The sequence below is a fragment of the Eurytemora carolleeae genome, unplaced genomic scaffold (genome assembly GCF_000591075.1).
Source record: "Eurytemora carolleeae unplaced genomic scaffold, Eaff_2.0 scaffold902, whole genome shotgun sequence".
In the NCBI taxonomy this organism is placed as follows: Eukaryota; Metazoa; Arthropoda; class Copepoda; order Calanoida; family Temoridae; genus Eurytemora; species Eurytemora carolleeae.
In genome coordinates, this window is record NW_019396789.1 from 118,406 (window position 1) to 129,674 (window position 11,269).

Genomic DNA, 11,269 nt, shown 5'->3' on the forward strand with positions numbered 1-11,269 from the left:
TAGGTAGTATTGTCAATTTGTCACCGAAAATTCTAATAGTAAAATTCAATAATGTACCAAAAAATGGAAATAGCTTTGAAGCAAAATAAGATTATTTAAAGTAGTCAAAACTAATAGTTTTTAGCTCTTATTACGAGTTCACAAAAGAAACTGAACAACACTTGCCTTAAACTCTAATTTTTTAATCCAATCTTTTCAGCCCTCATGTGTAAAACATTTGATATTTAAAATGTTGACTACAAAATCTTGTAGAATTGATTGTTTAAAGAATCCATCATATTTTTGCTTATTTTTTTACGTTAAAAAGTAAGATTTTATCCTTACACGAGATGATACTATTATTACTTCCGTTCTGGGAATACTCGCAGAGATTAGTTTATTTGCTCTTCAGAATATATTTTCTACTCTTGAAGCCTAGAATCTCACTATTCATCCTCATCTTATTTTATGATAGTAGTTTACAATACAATACACCTAGATTCTTTCTCATCCATTCTTTCTCAATATTCAAACTTTGAAGCGGATTCAAAAGCTAGAATTAGCAATATTTTACTTTATTGGTATTTTTTTTCGTAATTAAGTTTAAAAAGAAATCTCATTTAGGTAAGACTATTGTCGACAATTTAGATAAAAGCATCATGCTTTATGTGAAATGAATAAAATTGTGTTTTCTAGACGCTTAAAGCAGATTAAAAATCTAGTTATCACTTATCTTGTGCTCTGGAAATTAAAGGAATTGAGTCTGTGTCACAAACTCTATTTTCTAATTTTAATATCTTTGGAACTCAATATTGTAAACCAGATATTTCAAACTATTTAATCTCTTAGAGCAAATAATCTAAGTTTTAAGTATCAAAGGTTTACATCATCAGGTTGCAAGATACAGGGAAATTTGAGTTTGTGGCAAACGCTTAATTTTTTTGGTCCCAATTCAAAAGAACTGGTACTTTTGTTGCCCCGCATGACCGGCCTGATGTATGATAAGATATATATCGTTATTTTAAAAAAGTTTTCAAAAATTTTACCACTTTTAAAATAAGAAATAACAATTCTGGCTTCTTTTAATGTTCTTTTATTTTTGTACGAAAACATTTTTTTCTTAAAATGATGTTTTTTTTACAATCATAGAAATAATACTTCAATTTTATCTATACATACGTACAATAAATAGCGAGTAAAACAAAAAGTTTATGTTTCATGTTTGCACGGATACTCAGCATTGAGTATTTATATTTTACTTCATTTTTATCAATTATAATTATCTATAATCTAGTAATTAATATAATTTTAGAATTTAAAAAAATTAACATGTTTTGTTTCATGCATAAACATATTACATGAAAACGCATAAAAATATAATTAATTAACAAAGCACTGTTATTTTATGAAAACATTGTATAATATGTATAGACTGAACAATGTACATGAACACTGTACATTTTAACCCAAAATTTCCAATATAGAACAAAAATACAGTAAGGCCATATAAAATTGTATATTAGGAAGACGATTGTTAGATTACAGTAAGAACCACAAACTCTGGAATAGGAAGATTACTTTCAAACCTAAGTTGTGACTTTTAATAGTCCAAAAAACATGAGACAGAACAATCGGGCAGTGTAAACACTAAACAGACCCATTTAACCTTTATAAATGATTTAATAAGTTACTAATAAAACTATTTGATTTGTAACAACAATTAATACACTTGAATAGTGTTATAATGTCGTCTTCCTATTCCACAGTCTCTGGTTCTCACTTTAGAGCCATGAACATAAAAAATGGTAGTTAAATGCATCTAGTGTCCGTTCTTTCTAAACTGTGAGTTATATAATATATAATTTAAATAAAACATTAGCTAAATAAACATACATTATAGGGAACTGTGCCGTCTAATCTTGAATTCTAAAAATTAAAAATAATTTATGAGAATGATCAATAATTAGTTTGGAAAATTGATAATTATGATGATAATGATGAATTATCAGTTAAGAAAATTAAAAATAATCATGAAATTGCTTTAATATCATTTCTAAAAATTGATAATTATGATGATACGGATCAACTATCAGGTATGCAAATTGATAAAGATTAAAAAAATTTAAAAATGATGAAATTTAAAGGTCAATTATAAATGAAAAAAATTGATCAATGATCCAATTTGATAATTAATGTTTAAAAGAGTTGCTCGATTTTTAGACTGTACCTGTTTCTGTGTATTTCCTTCTGAAGCAGCAAGTATTAGGTTCCCAACTTCGATTTTACCATATTATACAGTGAACATGAAAAAGTTGTTGAATTATAATTAGAAATAAGAAACTGGATATTCTTTCATGACTTTCACCCGTTCCTTATATCCGTTTAATAGGGTTGCTCCCTCGGGCCTTAGAAAGTACACACAATATTGTTTTTTTTTAAGTGGAATTAACTATTGATTTCTCAGTTATTTATGGATTTGATCTTTCACTTAGTAAAACTTTTCACTATTTCGATTTTCCTTAGTATGGGTAGGGAGGTAGAGTGGGAGAAATTGTTTGGTTTGGATTTGGGCTGGTAAAGACGACATGACGTGAGAGTGGAGAGGATAGATTTATGGTCAACAGATATATATATATATATAGCCTAATTATTGAAACTGTTGTGAATTAATTAGAAAACCAACACATATTTTTCAAACTGTAAATTTCTTTAATAACCTCAAAAAATAGATGCAAAATCAAATATCCCAGGTTTTCTGAAAACAATGTTATAATTATTTTGACAGAAATTATCGATATTTTTACTTTCAAAGATTGTCAGATTCGCTTAATTAAAAAAAATGAACCCGTTTCATTTTTTTAAACCTTGAAGTTTATGAATCTACCTTAATCTTTCTTCCCAGGAGTTGAGGATGTAGTTCCAGTTCGCCGTAAAGCATTTTTACATTTTCCAACATTTTTCAGCATTGTTCAGATACTGTTCTGCATCTTTATTCTGCCCCCCCACCCCCCCTATTCCTATTGTATTCCAAAAGTGCTAAAGATTCGTGTTGTTTTTATTAATGTTTATTTATTTAGTTTCTAAAAGTTGAAGAAAAAAGTTACCCGAGCCTCCTGAGTCCGAGAGAAGCATTTTATCCAGATTTTTCACAGACTAAATATCATAAATCAATATATATTTGGTTTGTCTTGGTGTTTATATGTCTGTCTCTTGGCATATGTTTTTGTTTCCAATAAACGTGAAAAGGCTGAACCGGTCAGACCATTCTATATATTTGTTGAAAATCTGCAATTGAAAACAGAATAATCCGCCAAATCTTTTATCAAATTTTGTTATCGGCAAGAATCGTCCTGTAAAGCTGGTTTCTAAATAGGACCCATACTACAGCTAGGGTTAAGCATAAATAGTTAGTTTAATATATTAGATGCATACAATAAAACCCTATCAATAATCTATATACATAAAATTGTAATCTCTGTTGATGTGTTTGGAAGTTCAAACCTTGTGAACCATTTGACCGATTTGCCTCAAATTTTGTTTGGATCACTTGGTAGACCCATTCAGGAATGTTCTTAGCTTGGTTTAACAATTCTAAATTAAGCGGGTTGGCTTTGACAAGCAAAGCTGGGTTCCCAAGCTAGTTTTCTAATAAAACCAACAGAAACAGCTATATAACACGTATATAATACATTTACAACTGACAGCGAACCAAAAACTAACGAAATTAATAATGTTTTCAAATATTTCCTACCTTGCACTTTAGTTCAGCTGTTTTATCTCTAACAGTTGAGCATTTCATAAACTGGTTTGGGTTTTTTGAAAATGTAGCAATATCTACTTGATCCACCTTTAGGAACAGAAGTTTACTTTTCAGCAATGCTTGTTCACCTAAAAATATTGATGGTGTGCTGAGATTCTCCAATTTGTGTGCTTACATTTAGGTATCTTAAGGGAATGCAGACGTATTTTAAGTGACCTTTTCATAGGAGAGTGGCATGTCCGATTATTAATGGTACTCGTAAAAGTTTGTTGGATCAAAGATGACAGAGATAGCAGTATCTTCGTTATCCTTTATTAGACAAAAATTTAGAAAGTACTGTTGTAAATTGGACATGTCACAATTAAGAAGGGTCACTATTACTTCTTTACTCTACTTCTTTTAACAGAAAGATATTGAATTTTAAATTTATCTTTGGAGAAAATGTTTAAGTGTTTGTCTCTGTTAGGATTGCAGCAGATTGTCGGAATATTCTCATTAAAAAGTTAGAAAGAGTATTGAGGAGCTTGCATCTTGAATACTCAGGGCTTAAAGAGACCAGCTAGACATGGTAGTTGAGCTGAGAGTGCAGTATTGAAGAAAAATTTTGTATGATTCATTTGAGACTTATAAGACATTTCTAGGGTGTATAATTGTTCTGCAAGAGCGAAGATTTAATCTTTCAAATACTCCCCCGGCAGGTTGTGGTTGTGGTTTTGTCGCGTCACGCCTCTCAAGCAGGTTTTGGTGCGACAATTCCATGAGGATTCTGAAGATCGGAATTTCCACTTTTGCTGAACAATCATACAACATAAAAGGTCTTGTAGGTCTCAAATGAATCCTAAAAAATGTCTCTACAATACTGCACTCTCAGCTTACTACCATGTTTAGCCAATCTCTCTTTTTAGGAGAAAACTCACCATTTTTGCACTTATCTAGTCCAGATAATCGAACATAATCGCAAGAACCAAACTGTTTCTTTTTCTTCTTATTTTTTGCAATCTTGTGGCCTCTTCTGTTTCGTCTCCTTCTTGTCAGAGTTCGAATGCCGGATCGTTTCACTAATCCTGATGATACAATTAGTCCTGTTTCCTCCTCCTAGGGTAATAATTCTTTATAAATGTCTAAAAAATACAGATTTTTCACCCCTTTTAATGCAACAGAGCCCAACAAGCAATGCTCTTTCGATCTAATGCAGAGAACGTAACCCTGTAAAAGATTTTATCACAAACAAAGGAGCTGATTACTCGTCTCAAACTTTAAATCTAACCTTATCTTGTAAAGTTTTGATATTTCCGTTTTTTTACATATTTTTTTTTAAATTCTAACAATATTTTTTACATAATTATATAGTAACAGAGGCAAATATTTTGACATTTCTATATTTGTTGATTTTGATTTTCTTCTTGTTTGTACATCTTTCATCATATTTTGGCTAATTAAGAAAAAAATGAAATTCTTTGAGAAATCCTAGCAGTTGGCTAAGCCGCTAACTTAAGGAACAATAGGTTGAGAGGTTTCAGCTTTCCTATTTTCCTATCAGGGGTTATGTTTCTGTGTTCCTTCTTGCACTGAGCTGAGATGTTAAGCCAAGATAAGCTAAAGATGGAGTTCTTGTTTACTAATCCTATATTTCTCCACCACCCTGTGAGTCATGATCAACTCTACTCAGCGCTCTTCCGTAAAGTTGGGGGCTATTATGGAAGAGCTCCGTACCCTACCGAGATCAGTAAGCAACGGATATTTCAACGTTTAAAAGTTTATAAAGCTTTGAAGCGAGTTTAGCGAGTAATTGGTTCCTTTATTTATAATTTTTAATAATTTACTGCAGTCGAAAAATAGTTGAAATTTAACTTAATAATATTTGCATGAATTCAGTTTACTAACCTGCGTTCCATTGTTGAGCTGAGATTGAGCTAATGTAAGGAAGACGACTACTAGTACTAGTAGAGGACACCTCATTCTGCTATTTATCTTAACAGAGTAATTGTATGGAAGTGCTGATGAAAAACATAAAGGAATTGAGCATTTGCCAAAAACTCTGATTTTCTAATCACAATATCTTTGCAACCCAATGTTGTAGTGCTTAGATATTTCAAACTATGAATTCCGTGAGATCAAATAATCGAAATTCGAAATATAAAAGGTTTACACCATCAGATTCCAAAGATAAAGGAATTAGAAAAATTGAGTTTGTGGCAAAGATTAAGGTTAAGGAAGATTATCAGAGCGGGGAACTTTTTTATGGAATATCCTTAATCCTGATCGGATAATTAATCTGGAAATTGATAACAAGAGGAGAACAAGGATTATTTAATCTGGAGATTAAGAAAAAGAGGAGAAATTAAGCATTACATCAAACACATTTTAATTGTATCATAGCATCATATATATTTAAATTAAGTTTTATATGTAATATCTTAATAGAATGTAATGTCTGGAGTAAATCATAAAACTTTATCTTCACACTCTTAGTTAGAACAAAGGCAAATAAAAAAAAACATTTTTCTTTTTCTTGTTTTCTCCTACGGTGATAGGCGATTATATCAACATAATTTGGACGACTTTTTTATTTAAGTTTTAACTGTTAGCAAGCTTCTTCGAATTACAATTTTTAGTATAACATCCATAAACCTTTCCTATGGTCCCACAAAAAAATTGGGCCCGATCGGTTCAGCCGTTATGACGTTTATTGATTACAAACAAACGAACAAAGTAATAAACAAAACCCAAAGTATCAATGTATACATATATATAGATGATGGAGGGAAAAAAAACTTAGTTTATAACTTTAATTGCTTTAACTAAATTACTGGTTTCAATGTGAAGAAGTTTAAGATGGATTGTTTTTAAACAAAGAAGGACATATCCATGGATTCTAGGATAACTTACTTTAAATTAGTTCCAAAACAAACACTTGGTCCATTTCTAACACTGAGTATGAGAATTGACCAAAATGCAAAGTTATCTTTTTCAAGAGTAAATATCTTAACAATTTACATCCAAGCTGAGCAGAACAAAACACTACACCATATATTTATCCAAATGGCTAAAACAGTATTGTTGACTTGAAAAGTCACTATAATAAAATAAAGAGATCTAAAATGGATATTTCTAACATTTATTTTAAAAAAAACGAGTGTTTTGAAATATTTGCATTTAAGGCGGAGTTAAAATTGGTTGATTTAGAAATTAACAAAGGAATTATGGATGGATATTTGATGGTACTTCATGGGAGTGTTGTAGAGCTTCATGTTGGTGGAGCAGATCATCAGGAACTGGGGCAACAGGGCTTATCCAACCTAGTAGGCAGAGATCGCGGCTTTATCATGCTGGATTTGAGCGATTATGTTGTCTCTGGAAGTGGAGTGCATGATAAACTGGGAACCCTCGGGTAAGCCTGTCTGCTGCTAATTGAGTATCTGCGTCATCATCATAAGGAGTCAAGAGGCTCCCTGTGTCGGAGCTGTTACTAGTTCAACTGTCCTAACATGACTGAATACCGGGAGCTGGGATGAGCGGAGATTCGACATGTGGGCACTACATGAGGAGGAAATGGATCTTGAGTACACATTCATCTGGAGAAAAGGCTACGGCATTTGAGTCGGAAAAATCGTCTTCCTTATATTTCGAATTAATTTTAACAAGTATATTGAATTAATACCTATCTACTTTAAACTAATATCAAGGTGAGAGAAATAGTTTCTGATGATACTTGATTTCATTTTCGAACATATCACTATTTTGAAACAATTACCGCATTTCAGCACATGTCGCGTTTTTGGAACATATCCTGGTTTTGAGACAATTACCAAAATTCATATCAATATCAATTTTCAAGTATTTACGCACTTACGTAACAGAACAAGATTTTTTGATAAGGTAAAAATAAGCAAATACAATTAAAAACAAATTGTTCTTTTATAATTATAAAATCATTGAGAAATCAAAATATTAATATTATTTTGTTCTTGCAATTTAGATTTCATCAGAAATGCGGAAATTTTGATTTTTTAAATGCTAGAAAATAAATCGTCGATATTCTCTGATTTAACAGATAAAATGTGGAAATTTTAGATTCTAGAAAAAATTTTGCAGTTAAGTTAGTCTTAATAAGATAATTTTTGTTTTCAAGGATTTATTTTGTAAGTAGTGAAAATTTGTTTTGTTTTATTTTGGGGATTTTACTCAAAAACGGGAAAGTTGATTATAACTCGAAAACCCGACAATGATTCAAATTAATGATTTAATAATGGAACTGTTTTCCCCGTCATGCTTAATAAAATGTTGGGTATAGTTTTTATAATCGACTTTTACTCTTGATATGGGCCGAGATCCTTAAACCCTAATTGCTACATTTGTGCCCATTTTTAACACTCAGAATTAGAACTGGGCCAAAAGTTAGTTTTGGAACTAATGTCCCCTCCAATAATTAAAATTTGTAGAGTTGATGAAAGGTTTGAAAAAGTTAACTAAATAGGTTCCACAGTTTTTGTGGCAAAATAATTCCAGGATCTAACAAGGACATTAAGAAATTAAGAAATTAATTTCAAATATATTTTATATCATCATTAATTACCAAAATTGAAAGTCAAATGAGTAAATTCTATTCGTTTTCTAATCTCAAATTGTTAGGAGGCGTCTTAGGAGGCATTAAATTTTGGGTTTGGTGTTTGATTTTTAAACTGATACAGTGATAAAACTGATGACTTAGTTTCAAATGTATCTCAATCTTCTTATCAAGTGCTAGAGGAGTAAGTAAGTGACTAAGTAAGTAAGTAAGTAAGTAAGTAAGTAAGTAAGTAAGTAAGTAAGTAAGTAAGTAAGTAAGTAAGTAAGTAAGTAAGTAAGTAAGTAAGTAAGTAAGACATGTTTAAAAAAGTCCTTTATTCAAGTTCGACCAGAAAAATAATCCCTAAAAATATGATGCTATGGAAGCATTTCATAAACAAAACATATTTTTAAAGGGAAAGGGAAAGATAAACCGTAATTTACTGATACAATGATTGACACTATTTTATTTCTCTCCAATGGTGGGCAAAAGACAAAAGTTTGCAGTAACTTCAAAGCTAGTAAAAATTGATCATTAGGAAAAAATGACGTTTCAGATATCTTTGATTTTTGGATTTATATATAAATAGTACTTCGAGATTTTTTATTTAGACTTGAAACAAATAGTAGAGATTTATTCATATTGAAAACAACATTTCAATGCTAAAATTATAATTACAAAAGGCGTCTTTAAATATTAAGGTTTTTTAAAGCTATATATTTAGCCTCATAATATAAGGCAAAGAAAAGAAAACTGTCGTACAGAATATTATCAAAAAAAGGAATCCCGGTCTTTTTTCTCTCTCTGCGTCAGTGAAAACTAAGAGACAAGATATGGAGGCCAAAACTTTGAAATTAAATTCCAAAATGTTCATAAATAAACCAACTTTATGTTTTTGCTACTCCCTTGTATTTCACACTCGACTTGAGTTGAAAACACAGATTGAGACATGCACAAAAAACGTTCATAGAAAATTCATTATAAAAATTAATATTATTATTGTTATAAATATTTATTCACACACAAATATATAAATACATATATAAATAGTTTAGTTTAAATTTGTTTAAATAAATTTTTGAAAATACAGGTTTCCAACAGAAAAGAGAAAAATATACAAAATTATGCACAAATAGACAACATTGATCATTACTCATAACATTATCATTTCAGTTATTACGTAATCATCGAATCCTTCAACATATAAATTATTCATTCTTGTATTAAGGATGTAAGTGAAACGTTCGAATTTATAGTTTTACAAAAAGGATGAAATACATTTTTAATCATTGGTATAATTCATTCATAATTTCAGTAATGATATATCATTATCAAATCCTTCAACATGCATAGATATAAGTGCTGGAATTCATTCGCGTATTTATAAGTTATTATTTGAACAAGGCAATAAAATAATCAAATCTTTGCCGCCAACTCGGTTCTTTAAATCACTAAATCTATTTTGTTAACCTTTGATATCTCAAACTTAGATTATTTGATTTAAAAGAATTTACAGTTTGAAATATATAAAGCTACTTCATTGGGTTGCAAAGATATAAGGATAAGAAAATCAGAGTATTTTGTTCAGGACAGTTCTAAATAAATAAGAGAAAATCTAAAGCGATCTTAGAACTCTTAAAAGTAGCAAAAATATTGAAAATTGAACATACCTCTGGTTAGGCTGGAGGACTGAAAATGACTGAATGATAATAATTTGTTTCTATAATTAGTGGATTAAATTAATAATAAGTAGAGAACAACTGTTTTAAAATATTTGATTCACACAACAATTATATATTTCATGACTAACTTTGCTCTAATCTAAATGTTATTTTCCGTTTCTGTATATATTTTAAATATCAAAAGTAAATTTTATATTTAAACAAGAAAAAAATTGTAGTGTTACAGCTGGTATATCTCGAAACTCTTCAGAGCTGAGAACTTTAGAATGATGGATATCGGGATTAATGCTTGACCCACTGTTTTCTAAATCTCCAGATTAAATATTGCTTGTTCTCCCCATGCATGTAATCTCCAGATTAATTAACAGATCTGGATTAAGGATATCCCATTATAAAGTTTTCAGCTCTGGAAACTTTTAAGAACTATATGCTTGGGTAAAAATACAAAATAAAAATAAAATAAAAATAGAAAATAAATATTATTATTTTGTAATTAAAAGAAACAAGAAAACGATGAGACTTCTTCTCCAGGTGTTTACTGAAGTTAGCTCTTGTAAAGTTGTCTGTTCAATATTCATATCATGAAGATAACAACACTCGGATATTGAAATTTGTATCGCAAAGTTTAAGTCACAAAAAATGCTAAACTTTTTATTGTATTTGACAGTTAAAGTTTTTCAAAATATTTCTAGATGAAATCTGTTTCTTGTGTCTAGTATGTACACTGTACAGTCTGTTTCTTGTGTCTAGTATGTACAGTCTGTTTCTTGTGTCTAGTATGTACAGTCTGTTTCTTGTGTCTAGTATGTACAGTCTGTTTCTTGCGTCTAGTATGTAACTGTATACAGTGTGTTTGGTTCAAGAATTACCATACCTGGGCCCAAATTTAATGAATTTCAACTGGCAGAAGGTAATTCAGCGATCTAATTCATTAAATTTATTAAATTAGATCCCTGATTGTTTTAAATTTTTGAGATAGTTTTTTTTAAATAATATTTCGCTAGCGCTGGATTTTCGAACATTCATGGAAAATATGAAAATGTCAAAATCAAAAATCCTCGAAACAGGATTAAATGTTTTCAAAAGTAACTATCAGATCATAAAAAATTATTATGAAATATCAACTTTTTACGAATGCATCGAAAAATTATCGATGATTATTGGTTGTAATATCTGAATAATTTGTTTGATATTAAATTTATTATTTTTACAATCCGAGTTGAATGTTGCAACTTTCTGAATTTGTATGGACGCTACGTTCTTCAATATGAGTCGTTTTTAACCATTTTCTCCTTATGG

General features: G+C 30.0%; 1 protein-coding gene across 4 annotated transcripts; it reads right to left on the reverse strand.

Moving 5' to 3' along the window:
• Positions 1 to 1,822: 1,822 nt before the first annotated feature.
• On the reverse strand, positions 1,823 to 10,041 carry LOC111708716 (uncharacterized). 4 transcript variants are annotated; one of them, XR_002766720.1, is made up of 8 exons: positions 9,959 to 10,041; positions 5,624 to 5,710; positions 4,657 to 4,834; positions 3,731 to 3,867; positions 2,864 to 3,132; positions 2,697 to 2,734; positions 2,207 to 2,622; positions 1,823 to 1,905 (listed from the first exon to the last, which is right to left on the reverse strand). XR_002766720.1 is itself a non-coding variant. In XM_023482176.1 (6 exons), exons 2-5 carry the CDS (start codon positions 5,696 to 5,698, stop codon positions 3,049 to 3,051), a joined length of 474 nt encoding a protein of 157 aa, XP_023337944.1. In that variant the 5' UTR covers positions 5,699 to 5,710; positions 9,959 to 10,036; the 3' UTR covers positions 1,823 to 1,905; positions 2,207 to 3,048. The 4 variants fall into 4 exon arrangements, 1 of the variants encoding a protein (XP_023337944.1); XR_002766718.1 differs by having other exon boundaries at positions 2,207 to 2,734; XR_002766719.1 differs by having other exon boundaries at positions 2,697 to 3,132.
• Between the last annotated feature and the right edge of the window lie 1,228 nt (positions 10,042 to 11,269).